This window comes from Salvia hispanica, chromosome 3 (genome assembly GCF_029641045.1).
Source record: "Salvia hispanica isolate PSC_SH4W2 chromosome 3, Shi_PSC_v1, whole genome shotgun sequence".
NCBI classification, from domain to species: domain Eukaryota; kingdom Viridiplantae; phylum Streptophyta; class Magnoliopsida; order Lamiales; family Lamiaceae; genus Salvia; species Salvia hispanica.
The window spans coordinates 33,066,093-33,090,537 of record NC_142694.1 but is presented as its reverse complement, the minus strand read 5'-3'; the positions used below and the strand labels follow the sequence as shown (position 1 = coordinate 33,090,537).

Genomic DNA, 24,445 nt, shown 5'->3' with positions numbered 1-24,445 from the left:
ATAAATAATGTATAAATATATATTAGAAGTTAGCCAAATCGATCAAAATCATCAACAAAAATACAGCAAAATAGCATGGAATATACAACCGATATCAATATGCATGCATTTAGCCGGAAAAAAAAAAAACTGGTTGCATACCCTAATAGTATATCCCGCATCGCCTACTTCCCGTGTACCTGCTACCAACCATACCACGTCCAGGAAAGACAAATGAATAAGAGCTGTCACCAACCTAATATTCATATAGAGCACTACATGAAAAAAATTATACTTTCGACATTTCACAATAATACATGAAGAAAAAGAAAAAAAATCACATAAAGCAACGATTGATGATCAACCATTAAGAGTTTTGTCGCCTTTGACACGGGCATGTTGTTGCAGCGTGTCTAGAGATCAGTATGTGAACAATGAAGAGTTCATTGATGTCGTGGCTGAGGAGTTGAGACATAGGCTGTGGAAGAAGGCAAAGCTATAGTCGGAGTGTTGGAGCTCCATGTGTGTTGTGCAAAGCTCTAGTTTCTCTAATTAATCCGACCGTGATTGATTTATCAAAAATCGTACTACTATACTTTCAAGTTTCAATATAGTTTCTGTAGTATAAATCCCAAAATTAATAGGTTAGTAGGTACGTGGCAATGAATGTCATTAGTGGATAGTTAATTATTTTATATTAATAATAGCATTCTTGTAATTATTCCCAAAACTCCCCATATATATATTTATAGATTTGGTTTTCGTAGAAATGAACAAAATTCGAATTTCGATCACTATCTGGAGTTGAATAATTTATTGTATTATTTGGAGTGTAGATATTTTTGTGGCTCCTAAATCGAAATAAAAAATTGTAATCTCATATTCCATTGATTGTAACTTAACGTACGAACTAGTTGACGGCGACGTTAATTTTATATTCTCCGTCTTGTCGTTTTACTCTTCGCATCGTTCCGAATAAGCGCCGGCGTCTAAGACGCGCCGTGACGGAGCTTTCCCCTACCCGCCTTTCTTCGTTAAACTATAACTACTCATTGATAGCGACTCTCTCTCTCTCTCTCTCTCTCTCTTTCTCTCTCTCTCTCACACACACAGAATCCAGAATCTTTACATGTACTTGGACACTGTATCTACACACACGCATATATATATATATATACACACACACACAAAATAGTATACTGATTTCGAGGCTTTCACGGGAATCGCATTTTATAGAGAGAGAGGGAGTGAGATTGACCTGAAAGCAACCTTAACTGATTCCCCGCTCTCTACGTGAGCTGCTTCTGCGTCTATTTAAGTCGGCGTGGCGGAGAGGAGGCTTCGTCGATTGCCGATCATCGTCGCGATTTGAATGCTGCTGGATTTGGAAGGTAATTGATGCAATGTATTTGAAAATGTGATTTGCGTGTTTTGTATACTAGACTACGATTTTTCCCCTTTTTAACTACCCCTAATTTACGGAGTTTTGTTTTGCTGAGTAATTGTAGTGATTTTGTTGAGATTTTATTAGAATCTTCTTCTACTGCTTTTTTTATCCCCTACATTTTGAATCTGAATTGCGAGGATTTCACATGCGGAACAATCGAATACGTGCTTCGGAATTTATTAAGCACGTGGATTAATGAGATCTGCATTGGAATGATAATTTCCTTTTTTTCACCTCTTATTACTGCAATCGACTTAATCTAGCTGACGATTGATGCAGAGTGTTTGAGGATTGAAATCCTGAAATACTAGGAGAAGAAATGCCAGGTAAATTCGACTTTCTTTTTTGCAACTTTAAATATGATTGTGTTAAGGAAAAATGCTGGTTTATTATACATTTGATTTCATAGATTTCATGTTAAAATATTAATCCTTTAATCTTTAGAAATGGTTTTGGTTCGTTGAAGTTTTTTTTTTTTTTTTGGGGGGGGGGGGGGGGGAGGGGCTGAGATCATGCCTGAGGATGAGATACATTGATTCGTTTATTATGTTTAATTAATATGAATTGCTGCCGGTTATTGATCTTCTGATCATTAGAAATAATTTTGGTTCATGAAGATGGAAGGGGAGATAGATTTGGTCACGAGATCATGTCTGAGGATGAGAGAAGGAGGCGGCGGATGAGATCTTTGAGGAAAAAGGCAATGAACCCTGCAACAAGGACCACGCGGGAGTTGAAGAAACGTGAACAGAGGAAGGTGCATTGCCTGTTTGCCGCTGTCTGTAACGAAGAGTTTCTAGAGGAGGAAGAGAGAGTGGTTAATGAATTTCGTCAAGCTTTGGTTGAAAGGGACATGCTTCTGGCTCATTATGATGATTACCATACTATGTTGAGGTGGTTATCTGACTAATATTATTCTTCCTCTCTGGCATTTGTGAAATTGATTTAACTCTGTTCTCCATCATTATAAGAGTGTGGTCTGCGACTGTTGATATATGTCTTGTACCGCCTTTTTTCTTTCAGTATTTTGAACTCCAAACATTATACTTTACGAAAGGAGTATATGCTAACTTCATGAAGAATTTATTTTGTTTTAATGAACCTCTTTGAATAACTTTTTGCAATCAATAACGAAATGCATAGTATTGCAGATTCTTAAAAGCAAGAAAGTTTGACCTTGATAAAACAGTACAGATGTGGGAAGAAATGTTGAATTGGAGAAAAGAAAATGCTGTAGACACTATAATTCAGGTAGATTTTCCATCATGTGGTCGAACTGTTTTGATTCCTCCTTTTATTTCCTGGTTTTGATAAAACTAGCATAATTTTCTAAGATGAGAACTCAGACTAGATTGACAGATAATAGTGACTTGACTCGTCACCATCTTGAAGATCATCATTTCAATAGGCAAAACTTATTTGCTTTATTGAGGATACCACAGTTATAGTTTTGCTTAAGTTAAGTTATATGTTCTGTGTGACTTAGCTTCTTTGTGTGCTTCACTTCCTATAACAACTTCAATTTTATCGGCCACATATCTTTGTTCTTTTTTAATCCTCTCAAAACCACCAAATCTGGCATGTTATATCTAGATAACTCTTTGAAAGTATTCTGATATGCCATGTTTTAGCACAATCTTCATAAGTATAAATATTCTGTAGATTTCTGTTTCTGTTAGAGAGACTCTGGTATGTGTTTCAGAAACAGCTACATATTCTCTTCCGTTGACAACTTCATGGTATTTTCCTTTCAGCATGTTACTGATATCAAAGTCTTAACATCTATGTTGCTTTTATGATTATGTTCTATATTCAGGATTTCATATATGAGGAGTTTGACGAAGTTAAGCTATATTATCCTCATGGTTACCATGGTGTTGATAAAGGAGGCCGACCTGTGTACATTGAAAGACTTGGGAAGGTTGAACCTAGTAAACTAATGAACATCACCACTGTCGATAGGTTCTTAAAATATCACGTCCAAGGTTTTGAGAAAGCTTTTGCGCAAAAGTTTGCAGCATGTTCTATTGCTGCCAAGCGACATATTGATTCAACAACAACTATTCTGGATGTACATGGGCTGGTAATTGCTTTATGCTGTTGCATTATAGAATCTATCACATATTGATTTCTCTTATCAACATAGAAGTATTTTTCCTGTTTCCTTTACATATACAGAATTGGATGAGTTTTGGAAAGATTGCGCGTGATCTAGTAATGCGCATGCAGAGAATTGATAGCAGCAATTATCCTGAGGTGCCTCGGACTCTTTCTCATAGAAAATATTTCATAAATTTTTTTCTTGTTCATGTTAGTGATAGATTTTTCTCACCTTATTCAGACATTACATCAAATGTTCATAGTTAATGCGGGTGGTGGATTTAAGTGTGTATGGAATTCGGCAAAATGCTTCATTGATCAAAGGACCATCTCAAAAATACATGTAAAGGATTTACATCTTTTTTCAAAATGATTACTATGGAAAACCAACGAAAAGTTTATTTAACTAAGGCTATCGATATACAGGTGTTGGGTACCAAATTCCAGGACAGGCTATTGGAAGTCATCGATGCTAGGTAGGCTACCGATGTAGAGGTGTTTTTCTAAATAAAAAACACTCTCTTCTTTAAACATTGAACCTTTACGTTTCAGTCAATTGCCAGATTTTCTGGGTGGATCCTGCTCATGTCCAAATGAAGGTGGATGCCTTGGATCCAACAAGGGACCTTGGAATGATACACAACTGATGAAGGTGCAGATATTGTCATTTCTTGTTGATTCATGATTGAAATTGAAATTGAAATTGAAATTGAAATAAAAGAATAAAGAACTTTCCAGTTGTTGCCCCTCCAGTTTTCCACTCTTTTGTATTGAACCTGTTTCACCCAACTTTCCTTGCAGCTAGTTCACGCTTTGCATGAAGGTGAAAGCAATTTAGGGATAAAACTGCTTAATTATCAGGTAAAATTTTGTGACAATAGATGCCAAGTTTTGTTAGAATACTAGGTATATCTGTCATTATAAGACAGGACCTTAGTAAATGTTAGCTTCTCTGGTAGTGAAAATTCCAAAATCAAGCCAATCGATATGAAGGTTGGATGCAGATATTATTATGTAATACTAATATTCTTCACCTTCAAGTCAATTTACCTGAGCTTATATAAAAGTGAGCTTACGCTTGCTACTTTGACAGGAATCAAGGAATGAAATTTCTTCATCTTCTATTTCAAGAAAACCTTCTTACAGGGAGCCAACACCTTCCCTTAGTAATGACGTAAGTGTTTCATTGTTTGCATAATGTTGATACTATCTTTATTTGCTTGATTTTGTTACATTCTGCTGAACTAATATTGATACTATCCCTTGCTTGCTTAATTTTGATACATTCTGTTTTCTTGATGTTTTTTTTTTGTTTCTTTGTCCCTCTTGAACCATCGTATGTGTTGGCATACTATAATACTTTTGGGTAAATAAAGGAGTCCAGCTTAGGTTCAATATTCCTGTATTTTTACTGGAATGATTATATGTTTGAATGCCGACTTAACGCATGTAACATGTGTGCCTATCCATGCTGACCTAGGGTTTCTTGAGCTGATCACCCTTAGGGGTTGCATACATATTAAAGTACGTACACTATGTATCACCGTCTTATCTCAGAGCTTGCTGATCCAGGAAATATCACAGAGATCAGAAAGGGATATATCCGGTGATAGATATGAAGATAGACGTCCATCAAGTAGGTAGCTATTATGATACTCTTATGTATTTTAGAGTTTGTTCAGTTATCTTCTGTGGCATATAGATGTGTCATGTGTATATATACAATCAATGGTTGCAAATCTGAATATGAGGTGCTGCGAGTTCTCAAATATTTTGTAAGTCATTGCCGATAAACTCATTTTGGTCAATACCAAAACTAGTGTATAAATCTTCTTTCAGTTCAGGGAGATTTATCATAACTCAAAATAGCTCAAGCGGTTGTTCGCATGTTCTGCAGTTCGTTGAAATTAAAAAAAACGCATCAATTGCTAGAGCCTAGACGGATAACACATAGTTTCATATTTCATCAGTGTATGATGATCTTGCTATCATGAGCCTGTTTTTCTCTTAGTATCAGTAATTGATCCTCTAACATAGTGAACCTGCAGATTCGGCTGGTCCTATTGCGGAACAAAGGTTGCCGAAGGGATCACTCTCCACCATAGTGACGGACGTTGTGCTTAGATTACTCACATTCTTATGCATACTTGGTAGTTTGTTCAGACGCTTCTTTAAGATGGACGAAAACATGGAAGCGGTGTTAGAAAACCAAACAACACAAGTTGGAAACTCAAACTCTCAAGAACAAGATGTGCAACTAAAGAATGAGGAGCTTCTCCACCCCTGTTACCAGAAGTTACAGCATTTAGAGAATATGGTGAATGAACTTTCGAAAAAACCTGCAAGAATTCCATCTGAGAAAGAGGACATGATACATGAATCTCTCAGTCGCATAAAATCCATCGAGTTTGACTTACAGAAGACGAGGAAAGTAAGATATGTGACCCGCCTTATATTCTGGTCTGTGTTACCTGGTCTAGAAATAGGTGGCTAAACGAGCTATACGGTGTTTCTGTACAGGCATTGATTGCGACAACATCAAAGCAAATGGAGCTATCTGAGTCAATAGAGACAATAAAGGAGAATAATTCAAATGTAAGTTGTTACTTGCTTATGAAGCAAATGCAATGCATTTTTCAAAAAAATATGGCTGTCGTAATTGACATCCGTGCTTTATCTGCTCGACTCAATGACAGGGGAGTCAAAGTTGCTGGCTACGAAGTAGCAGGTCTTTACCCAAAGGAACCTGATTAACTTCCCAAGCATCCGTATGTGTCCCCTTTATGCTCATTGACCTTATTCTTTCAGCTGATCACATTCTTCAGGTAATGTCCCTCTCTCTCAGACACGCGCACACACAAACACACACACCACTTTACGGGTTATCCTGAATTGTTCAAGTTCTAATACTTTCTTCATGTCCACAGATATTATTTGGGTGAGTTCATATAATCTGCAACATCCCAGTATCGGCTGTGCAAAGAATACACACACACAAAGGATATTGAAAAACAGTTTTTTCATAAGTTTCTTTGCTTAGTTATTGTAAAAACGTTTTCTCTATAAATTTGAAGTCATGCAGCTTTGGCTACATTTCATATACTGTTGGTATTATTCTCTTTACAAGTTGCGTGTATTTCATTTCATTTTGCATTTGGGGATTGGATGAGCATTTCGAATCACTTTTTTTATAAAATGAACAATTATGGTTCCCCAATATACTCGTGGTCATGTGATTTGAACCCCAGACTAACTGGTTGGAAGAGAATCGTCTTACCAATTAAATTGTATTTCATCGGCAACCATTCGGAAGCTGTGAGTCTCTATCCCAATTAATTAGATCTTTTCATGACCAATTAGGTTAGGATCATTATTTTTAACATTTTATTTCAGTTTCCAGTCAATAACTGAGTGTTGCGTTTAATTATTCATAAGAATTTTATTAAAAATAAAATTTAATAATGGGACTATATGGATTGAATTCGAATTGGTAGCCTTTTCTCTTAAAAGTTCACAGCGATATAAGAACCTGTGCTGTGTGAGAGAGAGAGGCAATGTGCAAATTGCAATCAACAAATGAGTAAGAAAATAGCATGGGCACATCTTTTGATTTCCTCATTGTTCAAATCTTGAACAAAATACAACAACAATATACAACGGATGCATGGAACCACTATTTCAAGGAATGTTTGCCTACACACTAGTGTGATTTATGCACAACAACACTAATTCATATTCACAAAATACTCCCATAGCCTTCCTTCGGCCATAATAACGATACCCTACAGGCAACAATGCATCACGGATCTATGCAGCTTAAAACAAACGCCCCGCTACCCGACATCACCACAATAACATAAAGGGGCATAAGAACAAAGGAAGCGAAACAAGAGACAAGACTCTGTACACCTACCTCTAATATCTGTCTCTATCTTCCCGAAGCCCTAGAGGCACTTCTAATATACATGTTGCCAAAAAATTTGATCAGCCCGGGGTCTGTGTTTGTAGAGCTCTTAGATTTCATTAACGTGTCAGATTTTCTTCGTGCCACAAGGCGAGCTTCACTGTAGAAATTGGAGGCCCAAATTAGCATAAGTATAAATGTGCCAACTAAAGATAAAGTAATTCAGAATAATACAGCAACGAAGAGGAAGCGAGTAGAATAGAGACTAGTCCCCAACTAAGTAACATTTAATAAAAATTTCCCACTTTTATAGGCCAGGAAACACATGGGAGATCTCATATTTAGCAGGCAATTCTCAGATTATGGATTATTAAAGCATTGAAAAGAACCTACTTAACAAGTGACTTGTATTCCACTAATATCGGTAAATTGGTAGATTCCAAAGCATAATAAGCTATGACTGACCTGTACAATGGTGTGTAAGAGCGTGCTGACCAGACATGAGTAGCAGTATAATCACTGCACAATCTGTTGGCTTGTCTTCATTCCACACTATGGTCACTGGGCCGACCATATATATTGCCTTCGCTTGCATGAAGCAGCTGCCCCTGCTGAGGATATAGAGGCTGCTGGGACGCTGGTGAATGAGGATGTGGAAGTTGTGACGACTGCTGATGCTGCTGGAAGTGTGCACTAACATCATGTTTACTAGAAGGCAAGCTGGCCAATGGCCTCTGGCCAAGCTCTTGTCCCACCTGCGTAGCAGACTCACCAGCATTAGCTGGCATTGACACTGTGCGACTCATATTGGTTGCATGTCCATCCAATGATTGTTCTGAAGAATGCCATTGGTGAGTATTGGCTGAAGAGACAGCCTTTGCCGTATAAGTTGGATTACTAGTGGTCCGAGGTAATGTTGTTATGGAAACCATCTCACTAGAGCTGCTTGTTGGATGCTGGTCGGCGTCAGAATCTACGGCTTGTGGTTTTGCTGGATCAGAATCTATCTGGCGATTTGGCTGCAGTCTTTGAAGAGCCAATTTGTTTTGATTCACTAATTTCTGGTGGGATAATGTCTGTTGGTGGTTTGAATTAGACATGGCGGATGGATGATTCTTCTGGTGTGTAAGGGACTGATTAGGTGGCCTTGGAGACACATATTGCCCTGTTGGCTGCACAGTATTTAGCGGAGAATTGGAAAATGGGCCCTGACTTGACATTAAATGAGTGGATGTATCTCCTTTATCAGAACTTTGATTCCCGGGACTTGTTGAAACCCCATTTCCTAACAAAGGATCAACTGGAATGGTCTGATGCATCATCACGCCACCCCTCCCCACTCCTTTTGCAACCTTAGCAGGCTGTTGAGCTTGTGAATGCTGCCGCTGCTGAGGATGTTGCCTGCTAGATTGCGAAAGCTGTTGTTGCTGTCTTTGTCGTTGCTTGCCAGTCTGATTAGCTAGCCCGCTCCCACCAGCTTGTGCATTCCGTGCACCTCCTTGACCTGGTACTTGATGCTTCTGCTGATGCTGGGGCATTGAAGAAACTGATGTCAACGGAGAAAGTGATACCGGCGGTGTAGCTGATTGGGGTTGAACTTGTGAACTATTCTGTACTGTAGGTGATATTGGGAGTTGAGACTGTGACTGAACATGTGGCATCAAAGAACTAGATGCAGCAAACTGTGGCTGTACTGGGTGCTGCTGCTGCTGCTGCTGTTGCAGAAGACGATGTTTTCTCTCTTTAGCCAAGTGAATTGCATAGGCTTGCTGTTGGGGATTTGGGGCATGATTAGTCGGTCCCTGGAAATGTGGGTGACGAGGACTAAGGACTTGAGGCTGAGGTGATACTGGATGGGACGGCTGATGATGGAGCGGGTACGAGGATACTGGTGGAGACACAGTCTGATTTGGTAAGGCCGAACTCAATCCACCAAAGTGAGGCACTTGGCTGTGTCCTGGTGAGGCCTGCATGTGAAGCTCAGGCACCGTCATTTGCCTCTGCGAATCCTGACTCAGGCCAGGCTACAAGAGCACATAACTATCTGTTATTGGAAGTACAGACATATGCAACTTTGAAATATAGGAATCACAAAGAAGTAGAGCTCCACTCAAGAAGACAAAAAAATGATTGTCATTCAAGATCAGACATGACACCATGGAAATTCAATTTCAATCTGGAGTGTGCAATTGTGAATCGAGATTCAAGAAGATACTTTACTCACACAAATTTCGCGTATTAAAACCAAAAAAAGGAAAATAGTATTTCCTATTGACGGGCCAAGAAGCAAATAGCTAGCTGAAATGAATATCGGCATCATGAACCCCTAGCCAGCATTTAAGCTTCATAATAATCATCAAAATTTGACGTACTTTGATGAAAATGAGTCATTCACTGTTAGTAAAGCTTAGTTAGAAAAATTTATAAAGCTTAAACACAGCCATCTCTGGACCACCACAGCGAAATCGTTAATTTGTTGACACCCATCCCCTTCAGCAACCCTGCCTATGAATCACAATACAATATGTTCTTCTACTCCTCATATTTCGTTTGAGAGTTGCACACTCCCACAAAAACTAACCCCTCTAGGTTTTACTGAATCCCCAAAATAAGCAGCTTACCAACTAAGGTTGTCTCAGCTCTTATTTCAAATGCAGAATAGTTTACCGTACTTTACCACATTGGAAAAAAGGATCCTAATTCCTAAGTGCCTCCCCTAACCTGGCAATGTATATATTTCTACCTGTAGGCGAGCAACACGAGAAACTCATGTAGCGAGAGAATACCCGTTTTATAAGTGAGTATGTGCTAGAATGAGATAGGAGTCTGCTAGCTTGACTAGGTTAATCAATGATGGTATTTTATTTGCAAAATTATTGCAGAAATATGTTCCCAGAAGATTAGAAAGGAATATAACTGCATACCCGCATCGTGTGCATAGGTTCACGAGGTCTTAACATGGAATTTCCTTGACCAGAACCCACTCCAGAGTGCATACTCCCAGAGCTAACCATAGATGAAGCAATGCCTTGGAACCCAGGCCTTGTCATTGGCATGCTTCTAGTAACACCGCAGCTAATACCGATGCCACTTACACCAGGAAGTAAACGGGAACCACGATCAGCAGCTGGAAGAGCTCCAGAAGGAGTGAGATTAGGCTGTGGCACATTCCTATTAGTCATCATATGGTTATACTGCGGCACTCTATGCTGTTCGTCAGCTGAAGCAGGTCTAGGAACAACATATCTACCATCCCGACATGACAGAAAATAACGGATTACACAATCAGAACTAACAGGAAAAAGCAAAAAACATTTAAGCCCTCAACACATTACCTCATAGAGCCTGGTGAAGATGAAAAGTTGTTGCCAGGCATCATATTCGGCGATCCTTGCAGTGCAGAAACGGCACCAGATGCAGGATGCATCGAAGTCGCAGAACCCTGATTTGCAACGGCTAATCCACCAGGATGTGACCCTTGATAATCAATGGGAAGTATGTCCGGGCCAGAAATAGTGGCATCACAGATATCCAGAGGGCTTCAAAGGTTCACGAGTCATTGAATTTAGAGAATAGAAAATTATAGTATTAAAATAAGAAAATGGTTCAGCAGTTTAATAGAGAGAGAAAAAACTAGTACAAGAAATTTAACAATAAAAAATTACCTTCAAAGTGCACATGATCAAAACAAATAAAAAACTTACGTTAGAACGGGGCCTCCATTCAGGTTGTTCGGGAAGATTTGGGACAGTGCAAATGCATGAGATCCATGAGGTTGCTGGAGTTGTTTGGGGTCCTGATTATCATTCTTAACAGAAATCAAGTAAATGAAATAAAATCACAATTATGACCAAAATTGAGGCATACAAATAAAATTTTGACGACAATGCTTAATTAGTAAGCGAAATGACAGAAATAATAGTCTGCAGTATCTTAAAATATATGAGTACGATCATATCAAGATAGCACATTAGAACAGGCACATAATAACCCAATAGGGAGCTTCAATACCAAAATCTCCATATATAGTATCCGACTTCCTATTCAACAATAATCTCTGTTAGCAGTATTAACATCTTATCCAATACCAGAACCTCCACATGATTATATGGGACGGAGGGGGTATCAAAAGTAGCAAAGAGTCAAAACACATACAACGACAGATGCTGATATGAGGCCATGTCACATGCGATGATGTTATACAGGATTCATTTGGTTAAAGTACCTGGTTTTTATGGTATTGTTGTTTACGCCCAATAATGATGATTTTCTCAAAGTGAGATTTGAGGGTTTCTTCTTCCATTGGCCCCTGCAAACGCTGAAACAACTGCCTGGCGCTTCCCTATATAAAACATAAAGAACATGGTATTGTAACAAACCACAAAAAAGCACAAGAATACAAGGATGTAAAAGAAAAAGGAATTGTACCTTGGGAATGCCAGGCAATGTAGAAGGATATGGTTGAGAGGACCCTGAGTCTTCAGCACTATCTGCTCCATCACCAGATGTTTTATCCATCAAAAAATTGTGGCGCTCCTTGCATTCCTTAGCTTTGCGAAATATGCACTTTATATGAACAGAAACATAATACTAAGTATCTTAGAAAGTACAAACTTTTTAAGGAAATCACAATCAACATAGTCACAAGATCTACCTACTTTTCAAAACTTACCTTGAACTGCAGAGTACTGTTGATAGCATCGCTAACAAGCTCCCAGTTCGGGCCCAAGTCATGTGCCAGGACAACAAGTGCCTGGAAAGAACAACCATATCTTCAGTCTTTAAGATAAAGACTTAACAAGTACTAAAAGAATAGCCATATTAAGTCTTAAAAACATGGTGAGTACTTAGCGTGTATTCTCTCTTACTTTACATTCACTCCACTTTAACTACTCCCTCCGTCCCATAAAAATATGTGCAATGGGTATGGCACGGGAATTAAGACAAAATTGGTAAAGTAAGAGAGGGGGAGAATAGTATGGTAAAGTAAGAGAGGGGAGGAGAATGGTAGTTAAAGTAGTGTCAGTGGATAGTGGGACCTACATTATTAAATTGATATAACTTTCCAAAAATGGAATGCACATATTTTTTTGGGACGGACGAAAATGGAAAGTGCACATATTTTTATGGGACGGAGGGAGAATTTTATAGCATTTTTCCAAAACGAGTGTAAAAAAGAAGTGCATTGCTTATGGTGGGACAGAGGGAGTATTACATATGCATGTAAGTGTATAAAAATCAACCTGGTCCTCGAAGAGTGTCCATGGACTTCCTGAACCTAACTGCCCAGTAGGCATCTGAGGAACAATGAAGATGCTTAACTTTAGAGTTAATCCAACATTAACAACAGAAAACTGAAAAGAGGAGGGATCAGAATGGCAAATGTACCTTCATGATCTTTGGCTTTCTACCCCGATCCCGACCACTAAGCATTTTAACAAATTTATTTGGATTAGACATGTTACTCATTTGGGAGGCTGCTGGAGAAGGAGCAGAACCAGGAGCAATATTCTCAAAAGAGTTATCTTGTGATAAACGCATAACCTTTGGCTTCTTTATCACGGGTTGGCCAAATAAACCTTTAGAGATGATCATATAATTACATAAGTGTATCAGTATACTCGAACAAAATCAATACTGAAATCGTTACTGACTTAAAGAGAACAAATTTTACCACTGTTGCCATCAGGCTCAGGTTGATGACTTTTCTTTATGTTATTGTTATCCCTCTGAAACTGCAAAGAGAGTAGAAGCACCAAACATCAATTGGATACATTAACACAATTACAAGGAATACGTGTGCCACCATTCCCTAAACTGAAACTCCAAAATAGAATGGTTATTTTATTACTTGATCAAGTCAAATGAACATTTCATTTTGAGTGAAATAACAAATCAAATAACTTAAGAATTAAGACAGCAAAATACTACCTCCATCCGCCATTAGGAGTCCCGGTCACTTTTGCGCACTCGTTTATTATCATTTTTATAAAACGAGTGCACAAAAGTGACCAGGACTCCTAATGGCGGACAGAGGGAGTAATAAACCAAACTCCAGTGTGTTTTATATGAAAAGATAACCAGCAAGCATTTAAATAAAAAGAAGGCCAATTAACAAAAAACTTCTTCCTAAACTGATGTAAGTTGAATATTAAAACTATAGTACTGAGCAGGATTAAAAGAATAAGTGAAGACCGAAAGTAACCGTCAGAAAGCTTATATGCATCTAGAGTGCATCTAGAGTGCATCTCTTATCAATTTAGGACATCATGTACAATAATCAATAATAAAACAAAAAAGAAAATAAGATTACAAATTCACCTGCTCTATTTGGAAGGTAGTATCAACCTGCCATCTTGGTTCGTAAGAAGCATTCTGCGCCATAATACCAAAGGGAAATAAGACATGGGTGATTTGGTACAATTGGTGCAAACATTTTAAAAATCGTATAATATTGGTTACCAGATGCTTGGGTCTCTTCCTCTTCTTATGTTTTGTCACGATTTCTGCTGAGTGAAATGGCAATTGCTTATTGAAGTCCCTGCCTGACTCAACTTCCAAGCTATTTGGAAGAAATGATCCGCCATGCAGAGTCGACTGCTCATCCTGAAATGAATTGGTATCATCACTCGAAGCATCTGTTTTATTAGGTAGCTGAAGGCATCCAGAGGTTCCTGCACTAAATGGGCTGATAACTCTCCTGGAAGCAGTCCGGACACGTTTTGTTGGAATTGACACATTAAGACTGCCACCTGGTCGCTTCACCATCAAAGTGGCTGGTTGACTGACAACTTTATTTTCAGCATATCGCATTGGCAATTTGTCGGAACTTACTTCGTATGATCTCACCCCATAACCACGTATCAAGTGTTTACGCTTCTTTTGGCCAAATCTAGAGGACTTGCTATTGTCAAAGGCCATTGGCATGTTATATGGGCTTATGTCCCCCTCATCCTCATCATATGTAATATCTTGAGATTCAAAGTCTGCAGTTCAATTGAATATGCAAAACAAATAATTTAATAATAAAAAATGACAAAGGAGAATCAAGCAAAACATATCAGATTTACCTGCAGTGGCATCATATGCAGAAGTTTCTTCCACTTCCTCTTGAGCACTATTTCCTATGTTCTGGGCAAGCAAGCATATGATCAGTTTTAGAGACTAGATAAAAGGTCACATACCTAAAGATTAAGAAACGATACAAAAGCAATCACATTGTAATATTAGGTTTGCAAATAAAATAAACCTGAGTTTGTCCAAAGAGAGATGACTTTCATGAATAATAGGTCAATATGGGCATCCTATTATGAATAATTATGTATTATGGACCATGACCAAACCCTTCAATCCAGGAAAAAGTTCCACTGTGCATAAACATATATTCATGAAGATAATAATCCCCAGGAAAAAACATTCTTGTAAGGAATAGGGGCTGGGTACATCTTTCATTATGTCAATATATTTGGCATTCCAAAGCCAAAGCATGCATTCTCGAAAGCCAGCATGTCAGTAGCATTGGCTCATCTAAAACCACCCATTATCATCAACTTTACTTCTTACAAGTATATGTTAAATTAGTCATTTATAATTATGCTTTCTTAAAAAAAAGATATTGCAAAGCATGATGCAGTGAACCATAGATGATTCCCACTGCAAAAACTGAGTCAGAGAAAGCATTTACATCACACCGTGCAACCTGTGATACTATTGAGTGCTTATAGGTTTCCATGGCCCCAGCGGGGACTGCATAGAAGAGATTCTCCTGAAAGTCAGAATAAATATATAAGTCAACTTAAAATGAAGGGTTGAGAAAAGCAGTAGGGAAAAGATATGGGCAAGAGTGCATCAATATACTCTGTTACGATTCCATACTTCTGTTAAATTATCCTCCCATGAGAGGTCAAGGATCTCCGTGTCAGATACTCTATCTGGAGTCACCGATACCTCAGCTTGCTTATCAATAACATTGAAATTGTGATGTTTCAAAAATCTCACTGCATAAGCCTTAACAGAATGGGTGTCATCCCTTTTACTTTCCTGCTCAGGTAATACGGTCTTTGCCTATCAAACCAAATACAATCATAATCAAAAACATAATTTGTCTATCCATCTTTCTATCCATCAAATATTAACCATCAATAACTTTAACAACTTTTTTAAAATCACCCCAGCTAGCAGATAAAAAAGATTACTTGCCATTAATAGCAAGTCAGCATTAACATGTTATCTCACATTCTCACCTGAACAAAGAGCTGAGCTGGGAATCATACATTATTGTTACCATATAGAAGTATGGTTTCAAAAAAGGCATCCCTAGAAAGTCCTTTTACACATCAATTGATTGACCAACTACCGAGTAAAGACATACACAACATGACAAATCATATACATTCCTTGGAATTTTAGCAAGAACAAAAGCCTTCTATTGACAAAATCAAATAAAAATTATGGCACCTTACTGGGTATAACTCCTAGCTTTAGCTTAAAAGTTCACCTTACTCTAAACTTCCAGAGGATGAATTAGACCTAGAACTCAGGCACATTATTAGATTTGCCGATTCATACATTTCAATCAGATGATTCAGATTATATCATTTCGGAGTACTGTGCATGTGCCTACCAACCATATTAGTTACTCCCTCCGTCCCAAGGTAGTTGAGTCACTTCTTTTTTGCCTACCAACTATATTAGTTACTCATCTCTACTTCATTCTCTCTCTTACTTTACTTTCTCTCCACTTTAACTGTTTAATATTTTTCTAAAATACGTGCAAAAAAAAATGGCTCGACGTACCTTGGGATGGAGGGAGTACAAGTTATCAGCTTGAGATTTCACAAATAAAAGAAATAAAAAGGTTTGACCAACAAACAAAGAAACACCTCTTAATGGAATCAAACAGTTGTCTCCACATCAACTTAAAGAATTTATACATACCTCAACCGAATGCCAGAACTCCATGATATATTTTGACAAGGTATGAGCAACTTTTTTTGCCTCCATACGAGAATTGCTCTCGTGTTTTCTCAACCTAGAAGCAAAAGCAGCTCTAGAACTTATTTGAGCCGCAGCAGCTATTTTCCAAAAATGCTCCTAAACAACCAGGAAACTCTCTATGTAAGCGTGGTGACATATATTATCTCCAGCATAGAATATCGTTAAAGCTTATTCCCAATAAATTTTATATAAAAATACTATAGACAGCTAAAAAAATTTGAGCAAAAAACAATGGTGTGGGAAGAACTTTTAAGATCAGACCTGAGTAAAATCATTTGCCAACCATGCCATCTCTTCGAGCACATAATCCCAATGAGATTTTGGATGCATTTTTCTCACAGATGTCACAGCAGATAATTGTGCAATCCTCTTTCGTTTTGCCTATTCATTTCATTGTATCAGATATTTGGAGTACATAAAGTCATGGAAACATGCTGAAGCACAACTCAAATAGACAAATGAAATGTAAACACAACAATCTAACCTCGATAATTTGTGCTTCTTTCAAGATTGAATCTTCATCAATTTCTAGCTGTGGTTTTGAGTTTGAACAGGAAGAAGTTTGAGCCTCAAGGGAAATAGTAGAATTCTTAGTCAAAGATCCATCATTAGGGAAATCAGAAGTTGAAGTATAAAAAGAATGTTGATTCTTAACAGCACATGAAATTTCATCACGTAATCCAAGATTGCCATCCAAAACAGGATCAGTTTTTATTCCTGATTCTGACCCCCTTGGTTCAGAAGAAGGCTCCATCGCGTCATTAACAATTTGATTTTTCATCTCATTCTTCATAGCAGATCCATTGTCATTCAATTCTTCATGTTTCTGTTTGAAGCCACTCTCTTGCTGCATTAGACATGCTGAGGAGTTTTCCAGGTCGTCAAGAGCACAACCACCAACACCCCATGTCTGTCTCTTTTCAATTGCAAGCTCATGACTTTCTACCAATGCCATTCCCTCTGAGGGTATAGTCTGATCTTTGATTGGCACATTTACATCGGCATTTGTAACTTTTTTACATACACCACCAACATTGTTTCCATCAAAACTTTTGTTGGTTTGTGCACAAGATAACGAAGAATCCAAAACCTTCATGCCACACAAGTCAGTCGTGTTATGAGCATCAAATTTTGTCCCATCCTTTTCATTGCTGTTACCATTTATTTGACAGAAAGTGGATTCATTCTCAGTTTTATTGGCAGGCTCAACTTTCTGGCAATCATTAACTGCAGAACTCATCTCTTCCATTGTCTGTATGGCCTCAGATCCATCAAAAATCATTTGAGTGGGAGTCCCTAAAGCATTCCAGTGTGATTGTTGATTACATTGATCATCCAGAGTAACCTTACAGGCAATAGCATCTGATGCAGCCTCCACAAGAACAGGTTCGAGCAGGTTTTTAGATGACTCTACAGCCTTTCTATCACCTAACTCTATATCCTGTTGCGTGTCCACCATTCCATACTTCACACCATCTTTAGCACACATAGGCTTTGAATCACTATTTATTGATATAATCTGATTTTCAGCATCCGATATTTGTCCTTTAAGCTCCTTGTCATGGCGAGAAGGTAGGGAAGAGCCATCACTGCCATGAGTTGTATTTACATCAACTGAACTCAATCTAATCCCATCACGATTTGGACGGGACCTATTCCTTCTCTTATAGGCTTTTCTAGGTACACAAAAAGCAACTGAATCACCATGTTCCCGAGTCCTATGACTCCCATCCATCTGAGATAACTTTTCTGGTAGCACAATTTTATTTCTTCTAGGATGTAATGAAATCTTATCACCCTCAGAACACTCATGTTCACCATAAAAGAGCATAAGATTATCAGCACTATTGGGTTCACAAGCATCCACCCCAAGTCTACCACTACTCTCCACTGAGTCTCCATGGGGTGATGCAGTGACTGCAAAACTGCCTTTTGCTTCACTGTAGCTCCAAACAAACAAATAAGCATATATTATTCACAAAATCTGCATAATAGATACAATTAAGTCATATATGATTCATCTTACATACCTGGTAACAAAGTGATCCTGATGTTGATTGGTCAACGAAGTTGACTGAACACTAACTGAAGCAGCATCTCCGGGCTTAAGTAAATCCAAGGGATTTCCACCCTGCCAACAAAAAAGGGATCAAATACTGCAAAATGCTTGATGTGCATTGAGAAAAAGAGATTTGAGATACAGCTCCATACTTTTTCAAGAAACTCTAATTCTCTTTTCGTTTTATCCCGAACATTATACTCTTGCCTGTGGTCACAAGAAAAATGTTCACAGCAATGAAATATATGATGAGTCCTTGAGAGTTTTGTGCAGCTACATAGTGTGAAAGCGATGCATCACGGTTGTATTACCTGAGCTCTCCTTGGATCCTTTCGATAGCTGCTCGTCTGAGAGAAGTTTTGTGAGCAATACCAACTCCACCTTCGACAACTCCTCCCATAGACTCAACTTCGGCATTTACTAAGAGCACAGACAGTGAATCGCACCCATGCATCCCCCGGTTCAAATGCTACAATTTACTGCCTCCATGAACTCAAGACCAAATGCAAACTCCTAAAGAACAAAAATGCAGCTTATTATCGATCAAAGGTGCTGCATAGATGATAAAATACTAGAGTATGTTTTTGAAATACATAGGATGTAGTCATAGTAAAGAGAGGTTCATTTTGCTTTGTCCCGTGCATTGTGGTGTCGTGGTGGATATGATAGTCCCCAAGTTCAATAGTTCAATGTATCAATAGGTCAGATTTAAGTTAAATAACAACGTAACATAATATCACTTGATGCCTAAGAACCTTTGTTTCGGTAGTAAAACTATTTATTATTGAATTATTTATTTAGTTCAAACTGCAAGTGTGCCGTCAGTGTATCACTTTTTTTATCAATCATATTCATTCAAGTGTAAAACACACGCGAAATTAGATACACTATATCTTTCCATGATTGGCCAAGGATGAAGTCACAATAAAGATAAAGTTTGCATCCATCCAAAATTCCAAATCAAGCAACCGTGTTTAACTATATGTCCATACCACACAGGCAAGATATTCTAAAATCTTGAAAATAAGTACGCAGGTATATTCCATATTCACCGCATTTAAAAATTCATATCCAGATGCAAAAACAAATCCATACATTCTAAGTCAAACGAGCTAAGTTTCCCAGCACCCTAAGGCTAAAAAGGCTGGTAAACAAAGACTAAAAACTAGTATAACGTATAACAGATATGAAACAGCCAACATAAATAGGCTGACTGCGAGCAAACGCATATTAACTATCCCTTTGCCACTCGTGGTTCGTATTGCCAAACCCGCCTATTTGATCCATTAGATTACTAGTCTCCAAGTGCCAAACCAAGTAGACTGAGACACAACGAAACCAAGACACCTAGAATTATGAGGAAACATGCATTTCCCTCCACTTCCTCTCAAGTTCAAACTGTCATAACTTATCAACTAAAAGATTCAGACAAGTACCACAGAACCAACACGTCGAACTCAAATCATTCATTATGCAAAACCATGTAAAACTCATCCAATCATGCGCCCATCATAGCAACCTCACAATGCAGCAAACTCGAAATCCACACCGCAATTCCATGAAATGCACGACAATTTTGTCATGAAACACGCAGACATCGACTCCCTTTCCATTCCCCCCAATTTGAAACCCCTAATTCAGCTACGAGCTTGAAGGAAAATCCCAATGTCATGACAAACTCTGCCAGAGCTCTAAATTCTAGGGTTTCCAGAGCTAGGAACGCGAGGATGATACCTCAATTGTGATTGACCACGAAGAAATTGCTGCTCGTGACTTTGAAAATCCTCCCTCAGCTCCTCTAGGGTTTTGCCTCTGATTGCACAAGGTACCTCAACTCAAATCAATGATTGCATATTCACCTGACTCCATTAGAGGCATTTCCGCTACAGCATGGCAATGAAGACGAGCGTGTGCATACAAATACGTGTATGTATATGTCAGTGCGTGTAACTGCGTGTGATTTTGATCTGGAAATGATGCTGCAGGCTCGTCCCCCTTCGTGCTCGTTGGTTCCCCGCAACTTTCTCTCTCTAAAAATGCCTATTGTTTTCTCTCTCTAAAATATTGTAAAAACTATTTTGGGCGCGAGAATTCGGGCCCATCATGCCGACAAATTCTTCAAATTGGGCCTCATTTGATTTGGGCTTATTCACATAATTTTTACTCCTTTTATTTTTTTAAGTTGTTGAACTTAATAAGGTTCTTTAAAAGATTAAGTTATTTTCATTAATTTAGCTAATTTTAGAATAGCAAACATGATGATCAAATTAAATGTGGCTATCAATTTAATAAGTATAAATAAATTATAGTAGTAGATGTTTTTAAAGAAGAAAACTCACATGTGCGCGTGCAAGAACAAAATTTCACCGTCGTTGTCGTCTTCACCGTCGTTGTCGCCTCCCTGACTCCTCCACCCTAAGGAGTCCTTTTCTACAAACGGGCTAAGCTAACCATGCACGCAAAAGAGATTACCTTATTTTTAAATTGTCTTAATTCATATCATGTGCATTAAGATATTGCTCGTCTCAACGGATACTAAATTACTAATAACTCAACTAGTATAGCACATGACTGAAAATTCTTGGGTCACCAGTTTAAATCTGATTCCTAACACATTATTTCATTTGTTAAATGTTTTTATAATAAATTCATTTTTATGAAATGAGATAACTACTTAATAACTATAAATCCAGCTCATGATTTTTCTTTTATCTATTTTAACGAGATATTGAGTCGTTTTTATAGGGTCCTGTTAGGTAGTTAACTACACCTTAAATTGATAACTACTAAGTACTTTCTTCGTCTCCCTGAAGCTGAGTCGTATTCCTTTTTGGGTTGTCCCATTTTAGCTGAGTCGTTTCTTTTACAAAAAGCAAGAACTTTTCTTTTCTCTTACTTTACTCTCTCTTACTTTATTCTTTCTTCATTTCTCTATCTTTTTCCTTTCATACTTTATTGTTTATTTACTTAATTCACTTAACACAACCTTTCTTAAATTTCGTGCCCAAAAGACGCCTCTACTACAGATAGACGGAGGAAGTATTAAATCTAGTCTATCCAATCTGAAAACAAACGGCTAAGATCAATTTTCACGTGATGTCAACAAGTTGTTGTAACGATGTCAAAGAGGTTTTACTGGTTTTAACTCGTGAGTAAATAATGTCAATCAGGGGTATTAATGGAAACTAAATTTTTTTAGTTATAATTAACTTTTAAAAAATATCTCAAAGTTTTAAATTAATATAACTATCTCGATTTAAATTATTTTTGCACAAAATATATATCAAACTAATAGTAATTTTATAAGGATAATAACAAGATCCTAATTGCGTATGTTTTGATGATAAATTATGATAATTTATTTGAATTTTCAATATTTTCAACCATTACACTCAGTGTCAACAACTACATATAATGTCAACATATTTAGTTTACATATTCAAGGCATTGAGTTGACATTATTACTGTATCATGTTGACATCATGAGAATCACGAAAATATCATATATATAAAATGACAAAAATTTCCTTTTTAAATTAATTAACATAAAATAAATTTCCACGTGGCACCACTAGATATCCCACTTAATCTTTTACATCCAATGGCTATAAGAGCATCCACAATAGCGGCTAGCCGATTCGCGTTGCTAGCCGAACTATTGGAATCGGTCAGCCGCGAATCGGCGAAAAAATCGGCGTGGGCTAGCCGATTTGAGGGCGCTGGCTGCCATTGTGGCGTGCCGATCGGCCAGCGCCAATTTTCGTTTTTTTTTTTTTAAAATTTTTTGAAAACCTATATATACGCGATTTTAGTTTCATTTTCATTTGCACCACTTGTTTTAACGAGTTTTCTCTCTCTCTAAATTTTTGTACAAGAGCAACATCGAGCGATGAGTAACGCGGGTGGTAGCAGTGTTGGTGGTAGTGGTGGTAGTGGTGGGGATACTGAGGAGTACGAACGGCAGATGAACGAGGCTATGGAGGCCTACATGAACCTCGAGCTAGAGCGGTATATGCGAAGGGTCGAACAGCAGGCGGTACCTCGCCCTCCACCGGTTGTCCACCGCCGAGCAGTGATTGATCGGGATCACGTAGCTGCACATCAGCGGCTATATGACGACTACTTCGCTCCGGACCCGCGGTTTCCAGCAAACATGTCCAGGCGGCGTTTTAGAATGCGCAGGGAGTTGTTTATGCGTATCGTTGATGCTTTGGAGCGTCGATATCTTTATTTCCGCTTCATGCACGATGCGGCTGGCAGACCCGGCCACACCCCTATCCAAAAGTGCACGACGGCAATTAGGCAGTTGGCCTACGGAGGCGCGGCAGACATGTGGGATGAGTACCTCCACATCGGTGAGACGACTTCTCTGGAATGTCTGAAGTTTTTCTGTCAGGGCGTGATTCAAATTTTCGGTGAGCAGTACCTTCGAAGCCCTACCCCCCAAGATTGTCAGGATCTGATGCAGATGCACGGGGAGCAGCATGGGTTCCCCCGGGATGTTAGGCAGTATAGATTGTATGCATTAGGAGTGGAAGAACTGTCCAACTGCCTAGAAAGGGACCTACACGATCGGCTACAAGGGAAAGAATCCCACGATGATCCTCGAGGCCGTAGCTGATTACCGGTTGTGGATCTGACATGCATATTTTGGGGTAGTCGGGTCGAACAACGACCTCAACTCGTCGTCCTTCTTCAACGAGAAGTTTCAGGGCATCGGTCCAGCCGTCTCATTTGTGGCCAACGGCAACCGGCATGGTATGGGCTACTACTTGGCGGATGAGATATACCCTAGGTGGCCTGTCTTTGTGAAGACGACCAGGCACGCGGCGGATGACAAGAAGGCCTACTTTGCGGAACGGCAGGAGTCGGCGCGCAAGGACGTGAAGCGCGCATTTGGTGTGCTCCAGTCTCGATGGGCGGCAATTAAGGGTCCAACGCGTTTGTGGGATGTCAAATGCGTTGCTGATATAATATACGCATGCATTATCATGCACAACATGATCGTCGAAGACGAAGGCATACAACTGACTAGTTGGGCCAATGACGATGAAGCCGGTCCAAGCCACGGAATGGCCACCCCTAGCGTACGACGTGGGGTACCTCACGATGAAGTCGGCCGCCTCCAGGAATATGCCGACATGCGCCAAGTGGATGCTCATATTCAACTCCAAAAGGATATAATTGAAGAGTTGTGGGCACGGAAGACTGCACGGCGATAGTTTTTTTTCTTTATTATGTAATTTATTTTTTAAATGAATGTACTTTTTTTTTAATGCAATTAATGAATTTTTCCGTATATGTCTCATAAATTTAATTCCGTAAGAGCATCCGCAATGGTCGGCTAGCGACCGGCTAGCCGATTCGTCGCGCTAGCCGAACCATTGCAATCGGCGAGGACGATTTCGGCGAGCGGATCGGCGTGGGCTGGCCGATCGCTCGTCGCTGGCCGAAGCGCTGGCCGATCGGCTAGCCGCCATTGTGGCGGCCCGATCGGCCAGCGATCGGCCAGCGCCGAATTTTGTTTTTTTTTTAATTCTTTTTTTAAATTTTTTTTTAATTCATTTTTAAAAAAAAATTAATTCTTTTTTTTTTATTTTTGAAAAACTATATAAACGCGATTTTCTCTATCTCTAAATTTCTATACACAAACTAACACAAATTCAAGGCATACTAACATCTTTTATGTATTATTTTAATAAATTAGTGAGGAGTAGAGTGGGGCGGTGGCTCGTGTGTGGAAGCCCGGATTTTTTTTTATTATGTAATTTTTTTTTTATCCATGTAACTTTTTTAAATGCAATTAATGAATTTTCCCGTATATGTGTCGTAAATTTAATTCCGTAATTTAATCGTAATTTTAATTCCGTAAATGTAGTATATTTTGAATTATTTTTATTGCGGCTGGCCTATGGCTGGCCTAAATCTGATGTGGCAGGTGGATTTTTTAGTGTTGCTG

At 38.6% G+C, this 24,445-nt stretch overlaps 2 protein-coding genes across 10 annotated transcripts; one reads left to right on the top strand and one right to left on the bottom strand.

Annotated features, from left to right (window-relative positions):
• Nucleotides 1-886: 886 nt before the first annotated feature.
• Nucleotides 887-6,626, top strand: LOC125211803 (phosphatidylinositol/phosphatidylcholine transfer protein SFH9-like). 3 transcript variants are annotated; one of them, XM_089066986.1, is made up of 16 exons: nucleotides 887-1,370; nucleotides 1,706-1,752; nucleotides 2,044-2,320; nucleotides 2,578-2,677; nucleotides 3,243-3,509; nucleotides 3,605-3,682; nucleotides 3,790-3,869; nucleotides 3,953-4,002; nucleotides 4,090-4,178; nucleotides 4,328-4,387; nucleotides 4,620-4,700; nucleotides 5,084-5,162; nucleotides 5,575-5,957; nucleotides 6,047-6,121; nucleotides 6,223-6,351; nucleotides 6,454-6,626. In XM_089066986.1, exons 2-15 carry the CDS (start codon nucleotides 1,746-1,748, stop codon nucleotides 6,274-6,276), a joined length of 1,680 nt encoding a protein of 559 aa, XP_088923112.1. In that variant the 5' UTR covers nucleotides 887-1,370; nucleotides 1,706-1,745; the 3' UTR covers nucleotides 6,277-6,351; nucleotides 6,454-6,626. The 3 variants fall into 3 exon arrangements, with proteins under 3 accessions (XP_088923112.1, XP_047967695.1, XP_088923111.1); XM_048111738.2 differs by having other exon boundaries at nucleotides 889-1,370; nucleotides 3,768-3,869; nucleotides 4,079-4,178; XM_089066985.1 differs by having other exon boundaries at nucleotides 890-1,370; nucleotides 3,768-3,869; nucleotides 4,079-4,178; nucleotides 5,099-5,162.
• A 477-nt stretch (nucleotides 6,627-7,103) lies between these two features.
• LOC125209797 (chromatin modification-related protein EAF1 B-like) lies at nucleotides 7,104-20,537 on the bottom strand. Of its 7 annotated transcripts, none has more exons than XM_089067053.1 (23): nucleotides 20,221-20,537; nucleotides 18,798-18,999; nucleotides 18,639-18,693; nucleotides 18,458-18,558; nucleotides 16,912-18,367; nucleotides 16,689-16,808; nucleotides 16,368-16,523; nucleotides 15,288-15,494; nucleotides 15,115-15,195; nucleotides 14,501-14,561; nucleotides 13,893-14,416; nucleotides 13,752-13,805; nucleotides 13,105-13,165; nucleotides 12,819-13,009; nucleotides 12,674-12,727; nucleotides 12,103-12,183; nucleotides 11,859-11,996; nucleotides 11,656-11,772; nucleotides 11,135-11,238; nucleotides 10,766-10,969; nucleotides 10,355-10,676; nucleotides 7,896-9,454; nucleotides 7,104-7,590 (listed from the first exon to the last, which is right to left on the bottom strand). In XM_089067053.1, the coding sequence occupies exons 2-22, from the start codon at nucleotides 18,938-18,940 to the stop codon at nucleotides 7,973-7,975; spliced, it is 5,712 nt and encodes a 1,903-aa protein (XP_088923179.1). In that variant the 5' UTR covers nucleotides 18,941-18,999; nucleotides 20,221-20,537; the 3' UTR covers nucleotides 7,104-7,590; nucleotides 7,896-7,972. The 7 variants fall into 7 exon arrangements, with proteins under 7 accessions (XP_088923179.1, XP_088923181.1, XP_088923182.1 ...); XM_089067055.1 differs by having other exon boundaries at nucleotides 11,135-11,226; XM_089067056.1 differs by having other exon boundaries at nucleotides 15,130-15,195.
• Between the last annotated feature and the right edge of the window lie 3,908 nt (nucleotides 20,538-24,445).

Excerpts from the sequence above, each read along its gene's own strand:
- LOC125209797 (XM_089067053.1), bottom strand. The coding sequence starts at position 18,940 with ATGCATGGGTGCGATTCACTGTCTGTGCTCTTAGTAAATGCCGAAGTT. Across the intron at positions 13,806-13,892 it reads GGAAGAGACCCAAGCATCTG|AATGCTTCTTACGAACCAAG; the intron begins GTAACCAATATT and ends ATTATGGCGCAG. Across the intron at positions 12,728-12,818 it reads GAAAGCCAAAGATCATGAAG|ATGCCTACTGGGCAGTTAGG; the intron begins GTACATTTGCCA and ends ATTGTTCCTCAG.
- LOC125211803 (XM_048111738.2), top strand. Across the intron at positions 2,321-2,577 it reads GATTACCATACTATGTTGAG|ATTCTTAAAAGCAAGAAAGT; the intron begins GTGGTTATCTGA and ends ATAGTATTGCAG. Across the intron at positions 4,003-4,078 it reads TTGGAAGTCATCGATGCTAG|TCAATTGCCAGATTTTCTGG; the intron begins GTAGGCTACCGA and ends TTTACGTTTCAG.